This window comes from Dreissena polymorpha, chromosome 2 (genome assembly GCF_020536995.1).
Source record: "Dreissena polymorpha isolate Duluth1 chromosome 2, UMN_Dpol_1.0, whole genome shotgun sequence".
In the NCBI taxonomy this organism is placed as follows: domain Eukaryota; kingdom Metazoa; phylum Mollusca; class Bivalvia; order Myida; family Dreissenidae; genus Dreissena; species Dreissena polymorpha.
This window is the reverse complement of record NC_068356.1, coordinates 59267606-59289065: the sequence shown is the minus strand read 5'-3', so window position 1 is coordinate 59289065 and position 21460 is coordinate 59267606. Positions and strand designations below refer to the sequence as shown.

The following is a 21460-nucleotide window of genomic DNA, read 5'->3' as shown; positions in this document are numbered from 1 at the left end:
TTGAATGAATTATGGAACTTTTATATACCCCAGGGGTGAAAATAAACTGGACAAAAGCCGAGCGTGAGTGTGGTTTTGAAAAAATCGGTTTATTTTTTTTTAAGCATGGAAAGCCTACCTACAAATTTGCATGTAGTTTAGTGAAATGATGCTGATTAGGAAAATAATTAATTAAATTATATTTGGATATGTGCCCATTAGAGGTGCGCAAGCTTAAAAAGGTAAATTACCGAAATTCCCGTTCTTACACGTTGTAGCATGGATCGGGTATTGAACACGATACACGTGTGTATTAGCACCCTACTGTAGTCCCGGCGGGGAGCTCGTTATCAACTGCATCAATACACCGGTAAGCAACCAGGGGAATATCACATGAAAAAAGAACTATCATGCATGTTTGATGTGTTAAAGTGTGTCACAAAATTTCCCTAACTGCCGATGTCGGCTATAATTTCGGTATAAACATGGAAAGAAATTAACATATATATAATGTTATTGCCGGTATGTTATAGGACATTTTGTATGTCAAATGTTCATTATTTGTATTAAAATTAAGACGATGCTTATTTGCCAGAAAGCGTTTATTTCAAATTCAAAACAAGCAATAATCATACATAATACCAAAATATAAAACTAACAAAATGACAACACTCTCGCTTAACGCAACGTTCAGAAGCACGCGCACTTAACAAAATTATTGCAACTAATGTAAGCTGTAATTAATATGTGACTACTTGCTATACAACCAGTATCATGCGAAAATTGATCTTATTTAATTGTGGTTCCCTCTTTGAATTTATGTTGCCTGTCGACTTTTAGAATAATGTGTCAGTAAGAAATGTATTGCTCGCTCTACAACCAGCATCATGCGAAAATGGATCTTATTTAATTGTAAATCCCTCTTTGAACTTAAGTTGTCGGTCGACTTTTAGAATAATGTGTCAGTAATAAATGTTTTTCTTCAGTTTCACATGTTTTTTTAAGAAAATTTAGTGAAAGATGCAAATGTGTCTTATTTATTTTTTTCTGTGTCTTCAATGTATCTTATTTATATGTGACTGCGTGCTTATTTTTTTTTCAAGAAATGAAAGATGCAAATGTGTCTTATTTTAATTTTATCCATGTCTTAAATGTGGCTTATTTATATAAGATAAAATGATATACTGCCAGTGTCATGCAAAAAAGGATCTTATTTCTTAATATCCACATTCACGCTTTGTTCTTTATTAGCACCGTCTTTAATTAGGCTATCTCTATTTAAAGTACAGATTACTGTGAACTTAATACTTGCGCAACGGTGATGTTGATCCATTATCGTTGTTAATTTAAAATGTAGACAACAAGTTAGCAATTAATGAAATCAGTTATTTTGGAAGTATGTACAGTAGCCAGGTGGATGTGTATTGAGCGGATAAGATAGGGATCACCACAACAGGTTTCTAATGCACAGTATAGACTTCCCCTATTATTGTATTTGTTATTTACCTGATTGGAATAAATAAAGTGTTAAAGATCATTTCATGTGAAAAGCAGGATTTCTGACATAATTTCAATCGTTTTGTTTTTATACACAATTTCATGGAACAATGAATATATTGGCGCGATGGAACACAATTTATAAATCAAGCTGACAGTATAGTATCAGTTTTTAATTATGTGTAATTTAATTCGCATCTTTCCTTTAACTCGTTCAATGACACGTGAACTTATATCAATTATAAAACATCACGTGCATCATTAAATATTTATTTTTAATTATGAAAACATATTATATGTTCTACATGGTTTTGTTTAGTTTTTTTTACTCAACCAGAGAGACATTATAAAACATTGTTATATATAAAGCGCTTTACTTTTCTACATTACATAAAGATATATCGATTTTTTTGTTAAGTGTACGTGCTTGACATATTTATAAAAAGGCAGTGTTTATTTTTGTAATAAAATCGAAAATTGACATTTAATTTGATGCAATCCACATTGTTTAGCGGCCAAGCGCAGTATTCCGCTTTCGGCGGCCGATGGTGTATTGCAATATATACAATGAAAAGCTGGGTTTCTGACATAATTTCAATCGTTTTGTTGACGCGGAAGTGCTTTTTGGTGGCCAAAAATACTATTGTTCCCTTTATTTAAACCTAAATCAGTATTTTTTTTACACTTGAAGGTTTGTACAGCGGGGATTTCGGTACCGGCGCGGGTTTATGTGCTTGTTAAGAATTACCGAAATCCCCGCTAAGAGGCAACATATGCTGATTTATGCTTTGATTAAACATTGATAACTAAATTGCAAAAGTGTATAGCATATTGTAAATAAGGTAGTACGATATCATTTGTTTCATCAGATTTGTTTGGAAATACTTTCTGAAGACTTAATATGTTATATTTACATATACTTTTGTGTAACCAATGTTTTAAATGTACATTTTACCTTTTTTACATTCGTTTACACATTTGTCACATACTAGTAAATAAACTATTTAATAATGGAAAAAATATTCTGATAAGAGTGTTTAAATGATTAACACTAATATGATTGTGTACAAATCAACATTAATGCAAAGCCAAAACCCAAACATAATGACATATAGACCCTTTAAGGCGTAATATGGGGGATTGGCGTAAACATGGGTGATTTCGGCTCTGGGCGTACGAATGTAGCAGTACCGAAATCCCCGCTAATTATTTTCCAAAAGAAGTAACCGAATGGGAGATAATACATGTCACTGGTTGCTAATGAAAAAAACACTATAATAATTTTGTTGACACTTGAAGGTTTGTACAGCTGGATTTCGGTACCGGCGCGCGTTTAAGTTCTAGTGTAGAATTACCGAAATCCCCACTGAGAGGCAACTTAATGCTGTCAAGAGTGCTTAATAATTAAAATTAATATCATTTTTTTGCACCTTAACATTCATGTGAAGTCAAAAACCATTCATACCGATGACCTATTGACCCTTTAAGGCTTAAATATGGGGATTTCGGTACTAGGCGGGCGAATGTAGAATTACCGAAATCCCCCTTTCATCATCGCACATTAGTGTGACATAAATTTTAACACAATATATGTAGGGAAACTCATATGATTCGCGTTATGTGAAAATGATTATTATGCTATAATTCGACCACGAAACTTGACGTGACTTTATACCGGACATTATGGAATGGAGCTACGCTGGCCGTATATGATATAAGACCCATTTTCGCATATTATCTTATCAATGCTTTTATGAATTTGATTGCTATAATCTAATGCGTATTCGACACGGAATTATTGTCAAGGTTTTTCATTTTGTCAATATTTATCATAGCAGGGGACATTGCTGACATCAATATGGATACTGTTTTCATTTTCTGTCGAGAAATGATATGACTTATTATCAAGATTATTTTATAGTACGGTAGCGTTCTCTACACAAGTGAGATTTATTTGTACTGGTAAATTGCTCTTATACTCACCATTCGGACTCGACGATCGGCTCGAATAAAAATGTTAGTCGCTTAAAAGTACAAATTCATCAAATTGAGCACGATTATTATTATTATTATTATTATTATTATTATTATTATTATTATTATTATTATTATATAGCTTTCAGAAACTTAAACCTTAAAATAAATCCCATTGGAAAAAAAATCCCATGGAAAAAAGCCCATGGGAACAAAAATCCCATGGGAAACAAAATCCCATGGGATTTTTTATTTTTTTTTAAACACGATTTAACGCATTGAAATCGCAAGAATTGCTCATCATTTGTTAAAAGGTAGTGTTTCTGAAGGTTACATGAATAAATCTCTAAAAATCAGAAAAAAAATCCCATGGATTTTTTTTTTACCGTAAAAAAATGGGATTTTTTTTCCATCAAAGAAAATTGAACGAAAATAAGCACAAATGCTTAAACAATGCTTAAAATCGATAACTAAGCACACACGAACGTGTTTTATGTTTTTGAAAATCCCATGGGATTTTTTCTCCCATAAAAAAAGCTGGAGAAAAATCCCATGGGAGAAACTAAAATTCCCATGGGATAATGAAAAATCCCATGGGAAATACAAAAATCCCATGGGAAATACAAAAATCCCATGAGAACCACAACTTTGCAAATAAAGTTCATAGTGAACAAAACGCATTTTTCAAGCAAAAATAACCAATTATTAATCACAAGTTAGACTTTTATCTTATACTTTATCACAAATAAGCAAACCTTCAAGAAAAAGGGTACTTAAGTTTGCGAAATTTCGGTTTCACAAAGTTTTTCCGGTAGCCGTTACACTTGTTTTTTTGTCCACCAAAAGACGATCATAAATAAAGTTATCTGTGTTAAATTAAGCACATGTCAAGAAGAAACGATTTATATTATGAACAATCTGATATTTATATGTACATTGAGTGACTCATACAATAAAATAAATACTTCTCTGGATACCGATATATTTCACCAATTTCTTGTTTACTAAGTGAATCAAAGCGCCAAACATGCCTGAAATATGGCATGACGACATTGTCCAGACTGTTTCTGTAAAGTCCCGATCTGTAAATGTCACGTTTGGGAAACAAAACACTGGTGTGGACATATACTGCATGCGTCGATCGTTATTTGGCCGATGATGTACTGTCTCCGCTACATTGTTATTTGTAGAAAGACATGTTAGGGAATTACGCATCTTGTTTTGCTGCGTTTAATAGACGAATACGTGCGGTGATTAATTTTCATTTGATCTTCCAAACGGTTGTTGATCGTACAACGCAGTCTTTCAGATATTTGTATTATAATATAAAGTATTTCAGAAATTATATGGTTTATCTTAAGCTTTCATGGGCTATCGAAGGTTACAACACGCTTTGACTTAACTTTCCTTCAGCTCGCAATACATTCTGTAGCATATTACTACGCCTAGTTTGCTATTGTTATATGTGTGTTTAATTTGCATAACATAATTTTATAATGTTTTCAAAACGTATAAGGTGTACACATTCAGGTATTACGAACGAAGCATTATTTCATAACCAGTTATTATGATAAATTAAATAATTATATTATTGTTACACACTTATATAAATGCTAAGCAGAGAGCATATGTATATATATGTGTAACATGGATATAATTTGAAACTGAAACACAAATAAACGTGTAAAATGATAATACGCATGGTTGTACTGTATGCTACTTTATTTCAGACACAAATTAGTATGCTGTGTTACGACATAGACAGCCGTACACAGTTATTGTGAAGCATCCATGTATACATCGCATTACGATAAAATATTCTAAACAGCGTAAGTCAATACTTTATAGATATGTGCTTATTTTTGCCACACAAAGACATTCGAATGAGTCATTTACTGTATGTATATTCCAATACCAGATGTCATTCCAGTACATTAAGTACACGAGTTTAGAATTTAAATCCCAACTACCCAGTACCAACAGTGATCATCGTCGCACTCCGGGCTAATTTAAAATACTTTACATATCAAAACGTTGATTTAGACGCCACATGTGAAATAAATCATTGTAGAAAGATTAATGTCATTTTTCGCACCATTTCACTAATATTAAGGTGGTCCAAATACAGAATAGAAGCCTGATGAATAATTTATCTTTTTACTAAATCGCGTGTCTGATTGAAATTAGAATAAAATTAGAATAAAGCTGTTGAAACACACCCGAAAACTGTCTTCAGTTGTAAATTATCGGAGGTTTTTCTAAAAAATTAAAACAAAACAACATGATTTTATTTGCCCATCTAACGGATTAAATTTATTGGAGCGGATTGTTGAAGCCTGAGTCTTTAGCAAACTATGACATTTCTATGGTAGGTACAGTTTTAGCATACTGTGACATTTCTAGTAGGCCTAGTTTTAGCATACTATGACATTTCTAGAAGGCCTAGTTATAGCATACTATGAAATTTCTATGGTAGGACTAGTTTTAGCATACTATAGCATTTCTAGTAGGCATATATTAGCATACTATGACATTTCTATGGTAGGTATAGTTTTAGCATACTATGAAAGGCATACTCAAGCAGTAATGATAACTAAAGAAAAATGCAGACGCTTTTGCTGAAAATATGTGCCGTGAGTTTATGCTAAAATTTCATTTTGGACTTAATTTATAATACGTTTTCAAAACAATCAAATGCAACACGTCGCACTAACTAAGAATCCATTTAACTAGTAATAATCTACATTTTTAGTTCTTATCATGCAGTTGCAGTATTTACTGAGAACACTCGACGGTGTTTCATGCATAAAATTAAGACTCCAATTTTTCATATACCACAAAGCTTTTGTGCGGCAGTATAAAGGCGTAAGCGCATGAAATTTATCTTGTTTTTTAGACGGAATTATAATTGGAAACCGGTAATGTGTTCTCAGACAATGAAGTTTCACTGACATGTAGTACTGATTGGTTTGGCGAATACTTTAGATTATATACCGGGTAATAAGTGATTACATAAACATGTCAACATCGTTTTGACCGGTATCAAATTAATTAGTTTGTACATATTCGATAATAAATATGTTTTACTTTGTTAACTGTGAACGTTCACTTCTTTATAATGCTCAACTTTGGGTTATATTTTACGCTCTAACGCGAATACAACCGTACGGTACCCCCTAAAACCACCTAGTATGCTTTGCAAGAACCGTTCTAAGGCAGTGACCTTTTTTAAAAATGTATTTAATTTGGTTATTCGTTCGTAGCTTGTCGAATTGGTCAACAACTGGTAACTTGCCATTTATAAAGGACCTCTAACAAACTAATAATGAGATATATTTTATGCTATATGTTACTTTGACTCTTTTCGAATGCAATAGAAAAATCGCAGATTCCATGTTGATTTGGGTTCTGCGGGTGTTATGCCATTTAAGTTTGTTGTTTTCATGCGACTATAACGTAATGGTTTAATTGACAAGTCCTCGATGCGCGCCATATAGACACGTTATCAGTACTTATCAGTACTTGAAAATGCACATTTTAATACCGTATCAACAACAATCGAACCAATAGTTCAGAGTTTCTACGTAAATCACAGTCAATGAAAAAAGGTATCCGTTTTCGATGTGAACATTCATAAGTTTGACATACAATAACGCATACATTACTAAGAAATTGGACAAGTTTGTTTCATGTTGATACGCCGAAACCAATATGAGTGCCATACAAAATATCCACTGACGCGTTTGAGATTTGTCATTTCGTTATGGTTATCGTGTACGCATACGTTTGAGTGACCGAACTTTTCGACAAATAGCTATCCGCAATTTAACGAAACAACAGAAGATTAAACATATAAGTAAGGGGTAGTGTGACACAAGTAAACGAAATATAACGCAAAAGTGTATTTAATAAATTATTCGAACAAAGCAGCTAAATAAACTATCAAAGAAAAACAACGCACACATGATTAATCTTATTAAACTATATAATAACAAAAACAATTATGAACATAGCCAAAGGTAAACAAGCGCGCCGCAAGATATCCGATTATGGCAACTCTAGTTTGAACGCCGGTCGGCGCATTTTGACGTATGTTAGAGTGTATGTTAAACAATATAAATATTACAATTTTCCAGCTCGCAGTATTGAATAATCAAACACAGGATTATTATTTATTAATAATCTGTTTTAAACAGCTCCGAGAATTACATAGTTTTCTTGGGAGTCTTGCCCATCTACTCGCAAGTAATGCTTCAACACCGTTTACGAATAAATTAACACATCCGAAATATTGCACAAGAACGGAATAACAGAAAATTCACTAGACAAACGATTTCACTTTGAATATAATAAATAAAGTTCTGAATTAGAACAAGTTATTTCCTTGTTCTAAGCGAGATGATCTCCAGGCCTTTAATCGAACGAATTAACAGGTATAAGTGTTATTTTTCAAAAGCTAAACTTATGATTGTATACTGCACCAATATGTACTGTTACCGAAAGTTGATGACCCATTTAACGATGTTCACATTTGTATGTGCGTTCAATTATTTTTACTGAGTATCTGAGTCCACAATTCATGGAGCAAACCGAACATAAATTCGTTTTAACTCCTAGTCAGCTTGCGCATTTACCGGTGAAAAATGCACGGCATTTCTGATAGTTATACTAATCAATAAGAGTTCTTATAATTTTTAATAATAGTGATAATGTTAGATGAAATGAATTTGATACAGTGTTCAAGTTTTGCGTGTTGCATTGTTGTTGACAGTATACAACAACGCACATTTAATAACAAACATCTGAAAAACATAAACACGCGCTATGTCGCATCAATTATTATATTGGTTCAGGATTGAAAATAATAGAATTTTAGAGAATAATTTAGTTTGCCTAACTCTCAACAACACTCAGGTTTAAAAAAGGTCGCCAGACGGTTACAGTGCATTAAGCACAGAAGAGTATTATTGAAACAAGCTTTTATCGCCGTAATGGCCATAGCTCAAACACCCTGTCAATGTAAGAAATATTGATCTTTGAAAACAAGCCTGGTGCATAAATTTAAAAAATCAAATTAATCAATGTCTCATTGATTTTAAATTGCACGTCGCCGTGTGGCGGACGGCGAGGAGATGCAGAGAAAGATGTGCAAGCTATAAGTTTTGTTTAAATTCGTTTATTACATTAAAAACTGCTGATTTATACTAATCAGAACCGGATGATCACATTAAACGCTGATTTATTAGAACGAGCATTATTTATGCAATGCGCAATGAAATGACACGATATTAGGACTGTAAATATGAAATTGTTTGGCTAATGCAAACGTTGATTCATATCCACGCAGTAAAGCGGTCATCTTTTGTTGCCGTATGATTAGTAAAATATTATAACACGTGGACCAATTAGATGTTTTTAATTTTATGATGACAATTCTGTAAAAAGTCAATGGATAAAATAATGCACTAAACTAATTGGAGAAATGAGAACAAGTTAATACCTTTTGTCGAAGGAGGGCGCTTCACATTATAGTACACGTAGATACAAAAAACAACGAGTGCTTTTGTATCATGTATATTGTTTCATGTGAAGTGTTGTCTGCAATAGCAAGCAATTCAAAATGCAACAAACTAGATGACAGTACATTAATTATTAACTCGAAGAACAGCTTATCAATACTATTCAACAAAATCAACATTGACTGCATGCGGTCTCCAGATGCATTGCATACACGTGTCCAATTTGGCCCTCGAATTACATTCGCCTGAAGGGACGTCTCTTGCGAGGCTTTTAAATACCGTTTTCCATCTTGCAGGCCAGTTTTGACCGACTGTCCGCGAATTATTCGTCTCATTTACTAATTTGTACGCGAAACACCAAGCATGGCCGCAATGTGTCACAAAAAGACATCATTGCATTCACCACGTATGACAGTTTAGGTGTTTCAATTACGATGATTGGTCACTTGAATGAGGAAACCCGATGCACATAGTGGAATCAACACACGCTAGAAGAGGTATTCGAGCACAAACCAGAGAGATGTTTCTCTTTGAATGGAGTATAAATTGTACAAACACATACACAAAAAATAACGGGATTTGATTTAATGCAATTGTTTATATGCATTAAGTAAGTGCTACTTATTTTGCTATGATAGTTCCTCATCGACTCGCTTTGTATTTATAACTTTATTCAGTACTCTAAATTATATGTTAGCGAAATAATCATAGTTTAAAAAATATCGTGGCTTTTTAAGTAAACATTAGAATTAATCTACAATTTACAAGATGGTTGAACGTTCTGCATGGACGGGCTATATTCACACAATAAATAAAATAAAGCCTTACAGAATTCTAATTAACGTTTTAATGAATCGAACATATCATATACACCTGCTCATATCGTCGTGTTATTTAACGTATTGGCAGTTCCATCGCATTTGCACTCTATTGAAGAAATGAAAAAGAATGTGTTTGACAAATTGTGGACAAATGCACTAAATTATTTCCATTATCATATGCAAGTATGTAGTTAATTTTGCTATTTTATCAAAAGTGATTTATTTATTTATTTTAAATCCACTGTTCGTGTTAAAGATATCGTTTCAAATCTAAAATGGCAGCTTCCATAAGCCTAAGGTTTTATGAAGCATCACAGGCTTGTTCAAACCATATTACAAATTATGTATGATGCTGCAAATTGACAAAAGGCAGCGGCAAAACACTCTAATTCAGATTTCTTATTTACAGCGTGACCAGATGACATGTCCAATTGCAAATAAACTAAAATACTTCTTAAGATTTTCCACAAATTGCCGACATTTAGAATCGACTATGCAAATCAGTCATGTGCATTTCGGAGCACATGCATTTGACTGGCACAAGACGTCACTGCTTTATGTCACGTGACAAGTCAACTGAATTGCACAACATTTAAAGGACGGCCTAGTGTTCATAGAGCTCATTTTTAAATGTGTATTTTTAAAGTGTGCGAGTTCTTTGTTGTTTTTTTCTTTTAAATAAAATGTTAACAATCCATTGATTTGTTTTTTTAGTTTTGTCAATACACTGTGCATTGATGTCAATTTACACTGTGTCATCGTTTGTTTTCGTGATAAGTGTACACGACATAGTTGATAACTGCCTTTATAGATATTGTTTTAATTGTTAATGCTGCCAATCCAACTCTAATTTTCTGATATTGTTATCGAACCATAATCTATGATGTCCCGGTTCAACTACCAGGAACGTATAAATTTGCTTTCCTGTTGCATATGGTACACATTCAATACTTTTTTATCAAATAAACAAAAAATACAAGCTGAACAGCTTTTAATTTGCAATGACCTTGCGGACGCAGACGACCCCCGCCAGGTCGCATTATCTGTCATAATAGCTGTGCCCGATATAAACATTGTAATTGCCAGAAATAGCGCATTGTTGCGTGACATAATAGTCATTACTTGATGTTACACTTGAACAAAAAATGGGTAAATATTTAATCGACTATACATATGTGTCATGATTTAAAATACTAATTGTTATCTTAAGTTATAAACATAATGTAGAAAACGATTTACAATCGGATTCACACTTGTTTAACTTTATTATTTAATCATAAAAATAATAATGTCAATAAAGATCAATTTTAGTATAATTCGCATTAAATATTGGTGTACTTACACTATTAAACTATGACATTAAAGAAATCCGTCATCATTTCTTTTCATATGGTCCCTCATTTTGACTTTCGTTACATTGCCCTTTTTTCTAAAAGCTCAAGATTAATGGTTAATTGTAAAACATATTGCGATTGCGTCAAGAGAAAGATATTTACTGACTGTTTTGTAAACCCATGTTAGTGCATAATGTTTAAGTGTTTTGAGTTTCATGAAATAAACAACCGAAAGCAGTACACAGAAATATACAGCATTGCAAAACGCTATGCACCATTGAAATATATTTTTATTATCTAAATTGAAAAGGCGTTTTGGAATAAAAGCTTTTAAGCATTGTTTTACGTGTTGTACGTTGAAGTACCCCTCTTATCCCTACACACTCAAGACATACATTTTGATATGGCATTTTGCTTAATCATTTGTTTTGTTCTAAAATCGGGCCAAAATTTAAGAAATAATAAGTTTCCACTTACATAACTAAATGTATAAGTAAATATAGCTAATATGATCGAATACAGCAAAAGAAAGTTAGGATCGCCACGAAAACTATGACTTTCGGGTTAGAGAAACAAACAGTTTTTGTACGCCTTACAATACAAAAATGAATACATAAAGCAGCAGTGAGTCTAGAATACATGTATAACTTGTTCAAATTGTGATAACTTTTCATATTCAACGATTGATAAATAATGATTTACAGATCTGATTCGTCCAAATACATGGCCTAACCAAGCGAACATGTTTAAATTGGCAAGAAACTAAAGAAATTAAATGCGTGTTTATCATCATCATCATCATCATCATCATCATCATCATCATCATCATCATCATCATCATCATCATCATCATCATCATCATCATCATCATCATCATCAACATCATCATCATCATCTTCATCGTCGTCGTCGTCATCATCATCATCATCATCATCATCATCATCATCATCATCATCATCATCATCATCATCATCATCATCATCATCATCATCATCATCATCATCATCATCATCATCATCATCATCATCATCATCATCATCACCACCACCACCACCATCATCATCACCATCATCATCATCATCATCATCATCATCTCATCATCATCATCATCATCATCATCATCATCATCATCATCATCATCATCATCATCATCATCATCATCATCATCATCATCATCATCATCATCATATAATTGTCGGACAGTTTTTCTTCTTCTTATAAACTACTGCTATCTCCAACAATATTTTAATTACAGCACTCGAAGTGTAATTCATTAATCTTCCATTTATGAATAAAGAATGAATCAATATTAAATTTAATTTAAAACAGATTTTCCGTATGTGATGTTATTTACCGGTGTAGTTCGAAACTAATACGGGGTCAAATTTCTAAAGAAAACCGCCCGAGTGTAGTTCCGTTAAAATTAGCTTCGCTGGTTTTACGCCGACGGTTTAAAACAAGCTTGATACGTTATGATTTGGTCATCAAATTTCCACGACAGACGGTGCTGGGGATTCAATCGTCATTAACAATTTGAAATATTCTGGCAATCATGTCTGTGACGAAATGCGATTGAATGGTCTAAGTACTATAGGGTGCACAGCAAAACGAGAATATTTGATTATGAAAATGAGCATGTTTAGAGCCGACCATGTCCATATGCTCAAATCAAGCTAACTTGATTCCAAGGCACTGAACCAGATTGCGTCTTTTGTTTCTTGACTGAATCGAGATGAAGAGCTTAAGAAATTGGGCGGTGATGTGATTAAAAATAACCAGTTTGTAATGCGTAAATTAGGCCATCAATCGTATGCGATCTTCCTATTTCCATATTGTTGTATGCATTTTATTACTTCCCAATGTGATTTTAAAGTCCATGGATAGCGCATGTTAATATGCCAATTTGTTAATAATGCTTTTTAATTTTTCGGCTTTAAAGGTATGGGTCAGTCGTATAATAAACATTCCGTCACTTGTAAGTATTGTTTTATTGTGATTGTTAATGTATTGCGCATAATAACACAACAATTTGAATATAGCGAAAGTGATTAGTATTTTTTTATGTTTGCATACAACTTATGTTTACATTTAAAAAAAATAAGCTATCTATTTGTTTTTATAAACATTCAAGATGCAGAGATAACACAGATACCATTTGTTTTATTTGCTTTATTTTCGTTGTATACGTTTATTTTTGGACGTTGTATGGTCTGTCAATGCGTTCGAAATCATTTGTTTTACTAAAAGCCGGTAGTCAAAAGAGCTACCATGGAATACATAACATATGGCAACTCGCAGTAATAGCTTTTGGACTCAATGAATCGATTGACGACAATCTTTCAAAATAGTTAATGCCACACTTATCTTGATATACATCTGTTGGGACACGTTAAAATTAACAGCGATTTTGCTATTGATTACGGGTGACCAACGTTTTAAGACGCTCAATGAAGAACGTTTGTTGTGCTAAATATTTGTCTGAATTCTTTAGTCATGTAATTTCGCAGGGATCACGCAATTATTTGTGTAACCGGACACGCCCTGTTCTGGCTTCAGGCGTTAATTTATGAACCTCTCCGTACACTTAACAAATATCATAAACAGAAAAGATGGTGACATGCACGAATAGCTCTTGGACTCAACGATTCAATTGATGACAATGTTTCAAGACAGTTCATGTGATACTTGTTTTCATATAATCTTTTGAGACCCAAATTAAATTAGCGGAGATTTTGCTATTGGTTACAGCTGTATTACGTATTACGACGTCCAACGAAAAATATTTGTGGTGATTAGCAATTAGCGGAATGCTCTTTTATTTGATATCGCGTGGGATCACGTCTTTAAAGCTTTCATCGGACACGCCCTGTTCGGGCTTTAGGCGTTAAATTATGGATCTCTCCGTACATTGAAAAAAAAACACGTTCAAGGGCTAGATCTTGCGAACTGATATGTGAATCAGAGACACACTAAAACGAATCCAGTGTTATTTGGGAAAGAATAGCAAACATAATCTGTTATGTAATTTCACCACCGTAAGCTCACAAGGACCTTTCTCACATACAAAATATTAAACCGATATGTCATTCGATTTTAGTATGCCATTCGTATGATTGCGAGTTCAATTTAATATTTGTTGACCAAACAATTTAAAAAGTGTTATTATTTTAAGTAACGCATTTAAAACAAAATTATTTTGCACTTCATCAAGTACTTAATTAATTTTCAACACTTACTTTAAAAAAAATCTGTATATGTTTTACAAGGAAACAAACATCTTCAAATAGTGCACAACGGAATAATGTACACTCCATTTTTCTGTGCAATGTATAATTTTCTTATGTGTTTATAAATAAGATATAACATGCTAATGTAAGCGTACATGAAGCAATACAAATGAATAAGTGTTGACAGAACATACATATGCAGTGATTCTATATCCTAAGGTATATACATTGTCACTTCAATACTCAATCAGAACAAAAAAGAATGAATACAATAAAATTCATTTTTTCAACAGTGACATATATTGAAATCGTAACCGAAACACATATTTAACGAGCATGTCAAAATATCTTATATATCAAATGTAACCTGTCCGTCAAATGAACATCCAATTTCTTGAGAACCGCAACACACTTGCACTTCCCCCATTTGAGAAGCCCTCGACAGATGGTCGAGAGACAACTTTAAAGCTACATTAATCGATCTGAATACCGTATTCCGAGCAGCACCAGCGTGTGATCCCTGTTTAAACACCAATAGCCCCTGAACGGCACCTAAATACAACAGGAATAAGCTCCCATCGTAGTATCATGCACGCCTAGATAAACTGCTGTTTAACCTAAGGGTCGCGTCTATTTTGCTCATTACAAAAATCGAATGCATTCCTGTCACGATTACATGGCACTTGTGCATGTTTTTTATTGCATATTTGGTATGAAAGAATAAATAATTCTGTAGGAATAATCGATTATAAAAGTGATTATTTTTAAACCGATTTAATTTTACTTTATTTCTATTTGATTTTCGTTTAATAAATCGCTGCTTGTTAAAATATTTAAAACGTATGCCAGCCTTGATTTTTCGAAAAAGTTTAGTAATGAATGCAATTCTAAATAGCTCACTGCGTTTGAACGAAATTGGTATTATAAATAGAATGTTGACCAAGCACTAATTCCATTAAATATAAACCCGAATTTTCACTTCACCTATACAAGAAATAAAGCACCGCCAATCGCAATCGAGTTTTCACAAAGGCGGGTTTTGTGCCGCCCAATCAAAAAGATCTGGCTGATGGGAGGCAGGAGATTGGGTAAACGTAGCTTCGAAATTGCTGCCTAGCAATATATATGCTATGACGGTGTTTTATATGGATAGACTTGCGGATACAAATCGCAACAATAAGACCTGTAAGTACACCCAATACATTTTGTAATTTAATAATTTTATTTGTATCAGTAATGACAACATTTGCAAAAACAAACAAATAGTATATAAGTATCAGTTACATAAGTTATAAAGATATACACTTCGACAAAAATATATATGGCTTTATATATATTTATATAACTTTATAAATTTTACATTTGACTTTACAATTTGAGGGCTGCTTAATACATATTTAAACCGCTTTTACTTTATATATAAATCATATAAACTATTTCCATGTTATATTTGCTTTCGTCATTACGTTTTATCTTTATTGGTGTCATTTATATCATCAATATCATAACCAAGATCTTTATAACATTGGGCCTATACTATACTTACATAATATGTACGAATAATAAGATAATCATATTATTTCACCTCGACAGTTTCGACCCACCGTTATAAATCAACGTCAGCAGCAGCAACAGCAATTATAGAGAATTACACACGATAAACGATTGTCACGTCATTAATCAACATATCTGTAAGGAGGAGGTTTTTGTCAGCCCTATTTCTCTGGTCCTGTACTTGTGAACTGCGTCACCTGCCCGAAATCTCTAGGTCTCATACCAGTCCAACGTTATGTAAGCAATCTTCGTAGTTTCACAAATTAAAACGACAACAATAGAACTCTCCAAATTATTCAATAGTTTCGCGTGTCAACGCTTTATAATTTTTAGGTTTTTAAATCGTCAAAAGATGCATATAATGGCTATATTACACCATGGCAAATGTTTAGTAATACTGTTTCCTCACAAATATCATAACTAAATCGAAAATTTGCGATTCAGAACCAACTTTTTTCAATTTTGTCAATTTACCAAGCCGTGAAAAGATCCCTTTAAAGAAAAAACAATAGATACAAAAGTACTTTTTTCTGCCTACTTCAGTGCCTTTTATTTAACGCGATTAACTAATGTTTCTTTTTATTGCTGTGTTTGAGTTGTATATTGAGCGTTCCTCTGTTATATCAGTAAAATCTCCAAGATAGAATTTGCAATGCGCAACTTTATGTTTTGAAAACAACTTCCACTTGTATTACACTATACTTTCAATAGAACCACGTGCATAAATGCGCCGTTAACAAGCGATTGAATGCAGCCGGTGTTTTATACAAATCGCTGGGGTTTGCTACTTGGAGATGTGATTTCATGCGAGAGGTCGCCCATAAAATCTTGGCCCTCCTTGTAAAGCCGATTCTTAAAAACGCTTCATTAATAAACTACCAGTCGTGTTTCATGTGACAACGTAGGATCAATGGACCAATTATGAATTTGTTATGCACCTCCCCAGTTTAAATCTTTTGTTAGCCTTTCGGATATGTGTTTTCGCTGTTGCGGCGAAAGGCTTGTTTGGGAGGCAACAAGCGGGTTGAAGCATGATACTCGACCAGGGATCAATGTAATCAGTTTCTTTGATATGCGAGAAATGGCCTTTGCAGTTTTGATGTCAGATTATTTGCCAATATGTCCTGTAGTGTTTTTATTAAGCTAGTTTTAATAACAAGTTGGCGATGTATTTTCTTGTATGTCAGCACAAACGAATACACAAACTGAAATATACACATTTTGCGTATCAATCATTTGAACCTAACATCTTCGGATTGAAATAAAGGTGCAAACAAACAACGTGTAAAATGTTACATAACTTTACTTTAAACATATTGTATCAATGACATTCTACAAATATATACATTTGGTCCATACAAACATACATAATACAAAGGAGATAGACCTGAAGTTCTTCAAAATTATCAGGGATCTTTTCCTTGCGACAGTTTTAACAACATTAATGAAAATGATGTCATTTACACAGTAGACAACGGAGAACATTTAACGCAATAATTAGTATACACTTATTTCATGGATGCGCGGTGAACAGTCAAAACTGTTTCCCAAGGTATCAGGGATGACTTTGGTACTGTTGCCCAAGGCCGATAGGCCGAGGGCAACAGTGCCAAATGTCAGCCCTGATACTGAGGGACAACAGTTTAATCTGTTCGCCAAGCATCCATGAAATAAGTGTTTTATTAATGATCAAATTTCCAACATAGAAATAACAGCAAACTAAATTTTTATTTACACACAACAGTAATCGATAAAATAAATAATTTTGACTGTTTCACTGTAAAATGACGTCATTTTTTCGACGAAATGACGTCATTATTCCAGCGGGCAACAGTTCAAACTGTTGACCGATCAACAGCTTGATATTCACCGGTAACAGTTTAAAACATTGCAAATTTCTTTTTCGACGAGGAAATAGCAAAAAATAATTAATTATCCTTTATATAAGACATCAGGTAATAAATCAATTTCATTCGTGGTATGATGACAATATAACTACTTATAATAACTTTAATTACAAATAATAATGACAATAATAATAATAAATAAAAATAATACTAATAATACTAATAATAAAAATTATAATAATAATAATAATAATAAAAATAATAATACAAATGATAATAGAAATACAAATAATAATTATAATAATAATAATAATAAAACAAATAATAATAATAATTATAATAATAATAATAATAATAATAGGAATAATAATAATAATAATAAATTTATAATAATCATAATAATTATAATAATAATTTATGTAAGTTCTGATTGTATCTAAATATTGTTTTGTGAAGTGTGATTCAAAATAAAAAATAATTTAAATACTTTATAATATAATCTTTATTAATTATATCCTTATGTATTGAGTACCACTTAAAATAGGTGTTTTGCAATTGAAACTAAAACAACATTTCTCCACTCTTTAACAGTTAACCATGGGGGTGATAGTGGAAACGGATGTCGACTACGGTAGGATTTTTGGGTCATTTCCGGCGGTAAGAATTGTAAAAAGAAATGAATGTTTTTATGGATCTAATAATGAAATGATAATAATAATGTGTTTCTTCGTTTATAATTGTGTTCTTACGATTATTTCTGACACCAACTTATTCAAAGATGAGTGCTACGCGTTCTTACTGTTCAATAACTTACATTTCTGTGCCTATTTGTTGAGGAAGATTATCAGGCTATTTAGAACCATAGTTTGCTATGACATTTATTTTATAAACCAGTTTGAAAGGTCTAAACGGCATTTTTTGCAGTTACGTTGCTCAAAATATGGCAAGAAGGTTGGCTAAACATTTTTCGTCAAATTCATTTATGAGTCCCCTCCTTTATAAGAATGTGCTACAACATGTCGGAACCGTCACAATCTCTATTTAACATTTACTTTGTTAATTTTTATTGCTGTTACTGATAAGTAAATTGTTAGAATTAAATCGGATTTCGCAAATAAATAAGCAAACCTAATAGTTATTTACCTATTTAAATATGATCAAACTTAAAAAATCAGGATTGAAAATACACCATCGAGTACACAAAAAGCTGATAGTTGTCACAACGAATAAGGAATACACAATAGTCGAGGGTCGGCACTTAAAATACAGTCGGTCGAGATGGTTGAAATAAACTTAAATATTTCTTTGAACATACATATTTATAATAATTATGTTCTAAATTATACTTTCACAAACATGTCAAATCACATCATTAAAAGTGTCAGTATAATGTGCCTACAATACCCTCGCACGAACCAATCATCAACAGTCCATTTTTTCTCAATTATTTTAGGTGGATCTGAACGTAGGTAACCAGGGCAACATGTGAATGACGTACGCACAGCCGGCCAGAACGGTGGACGAACAGAACACAGAGGCGTACATGAAGGACGAACATATATTCTACAGGTCGGAAAAAAACGAGTCCATTTTATATATGAACAGGCACAATTTATGCAATACCTTCTTTACAATTTAATCAAATCAATATATTTACAACCTATAACTTCATTTAATTATGTTTTTTTGCAAGTAATGTCATATGACTTATTATTTATATTTTGATATCAAATTATATGCTTTGATATTATTGCTTTTCATCTTTTTTAAGTGATTTCGCACATTTCAAACTTCAGAACACTCGTGCAAATGAAGAAATTCTCGTATGGTACAGTAAAGACTTGGCCCTGATCCTGGGTATCAATTTTAACATGCACCAGCAAAAAACAGGTCAGTACATCTTAATAAAAACTCTATTTAATTAAGTATTGGTACTTCAGTTACATCACCTTTTTTCATGTCAAACAAGGTATTGTACGTTATAATAAAGAACACATTTAAGTTTTATAATGAGAGCGAGCACTACTCGGTGGGACCTGGTGTGATGAAATCTAAAGAGACATATTAGCACATGTTATTTAAGTGAACGAAACAACGTTGGTACTTGCACCAGTTGGTTTATATATTTACCTATACTAAAGGACCTTTGTCAATAATAAAGAAGTCGCTTTTTATATAAAAGACTTTCACCTGAAATGACATTCTAAAATAAGGTGCTCGTAGCAAAGAGGACCTAATGATGTTTGATACGGGGTTTCTTCATTCTAATATTTATGGGATTGGATAAATGAAATAATGGCTTAGCATCTTTCTGCAGATGGGGAAACACTCGAGTGTTCTGACTGTGGAAAAAAAGGTTCCACTTTATTTATTTGCTTTTGGCCCATATAAGGTTCCGGTGTACGTGTTCCACGGGTTCGTACTGCATCAATCCTCACTCGAAGACGAAGACCCCAGTCAGCATCAGCAGGGCGAGTCACTTGGATCAGGAAGGTGTTGAACGAAAGGTGTCAGAACATGTGACTACAAATCGCAGTATTAAGAGTAAACTGGATTCGGAAGAATCCTTTGATACAGATAATAATGAGCCTAGTATAAATGTTACATCATTCGAAATTTCAAAGAAAACAATAATATTTCCAATAAGCAACAAGACTCACCGGTTTCAAAAGTTCGGAGCTATTCAGTGGATATCTGTAGTGCATTCAGGAAAGTTGAAAAGCAGTCGGTTTTTGGAACCTCATCTATAGACCGAAGGAACAAAACTAGAGCTGACAGTAAAGTGAACTACGATGATTTTGAGGCGGAAATGCGAAAAGGCCAAGAGCACCTTGTAAAACACTTGTATAGCAAAACGTTTATTCCACCGAATTCAATTGCAGGACGATTCATTGGTGGGCTAGGAATGATAACAAACTGGCTTGTACCTAAATCACCAAACGTTCAGTCCTACCTCGATCCCAGGTTATTCAAAGAAGAAATGCACATATTCTCTGTTTACAAACCAGAACGATTGCAAAAGTTTCAAACCCAAAGGCAACTTATGAGACCAAACCATATCAAAAGTTTTCCAAATGGCGAAATGCATAGCAAATAGCTTCTCATGAACAAGTTACGAAAGTTGCAGCTTCCGAGCGTCCAGATGACCAATCCAATGGTGGAAAAACTGCTGCAGACGACAACTACACCGGCCATGCTGCAGCGGCCAATCCAACAGCTGAATCTAGCACAGAACTGGTGCGCAAAGTGCAACGCGACGTTCCGCATGACTAGCGATCTTGTGAATCACATGCGTTCCCATCACAAGCGACCCTATTAAAAGAAAACGCGAGGAGAAACTGCAATGTGCCGTTTGTAAAGAGACATTTAAAGAACACCACCTTACGCGTCAAAAATTATGACGTTACATTCGTGATTCGAGAAGTAAAGTCATAGAAATGCATGTGCCAAAATTAAACGATTATCATACAAAAAGCGACTCACGTGCAATAGTGCTGCTGACAATATTGTTTTCATGATAATTTTTAAATTGAGTGAATAAATTACCTGTATATACACATACGATATGACTACCATGTTTGTTGTTGTTTGTGCTGTTGTTGAATAGCAAATTCACAAATAGCCAAAGTTACTGTGTAAGGACTTGTAGTATTTATATATAGGCTTTAAACTAGATTATCATTATATTAGTTTGAATTTGATTAACGT

The 21460-nt window shown here is 33.2% G+C and overlaps 1 protein-coding gene across 1 annotated transcript in view; it reads left to right on the top strand.

Annotated features, from left to right (window-relative positions):
* The window catches only part of LOC127869761 (PR domain zinc finger protein 8-like), a 52643-nt gene extending 31618 nt beyond the window's left edge, over nucleotides 1–21025 (top strand). Inside the window, exon 4 of the mRNA XM_052412420.1 lies at nucleotides 20880–21025. Within this exon, the coding sequence (XP_052268380.1) occupies nucleotides 20880–21025 (146 nt within the window). The remainder of the gene's footprint in view (nucleotides 1–20879) is intronic.
* The last annotated feature ends 435 nt before the right edge of the window (nucleotides 21026–21460 follow it).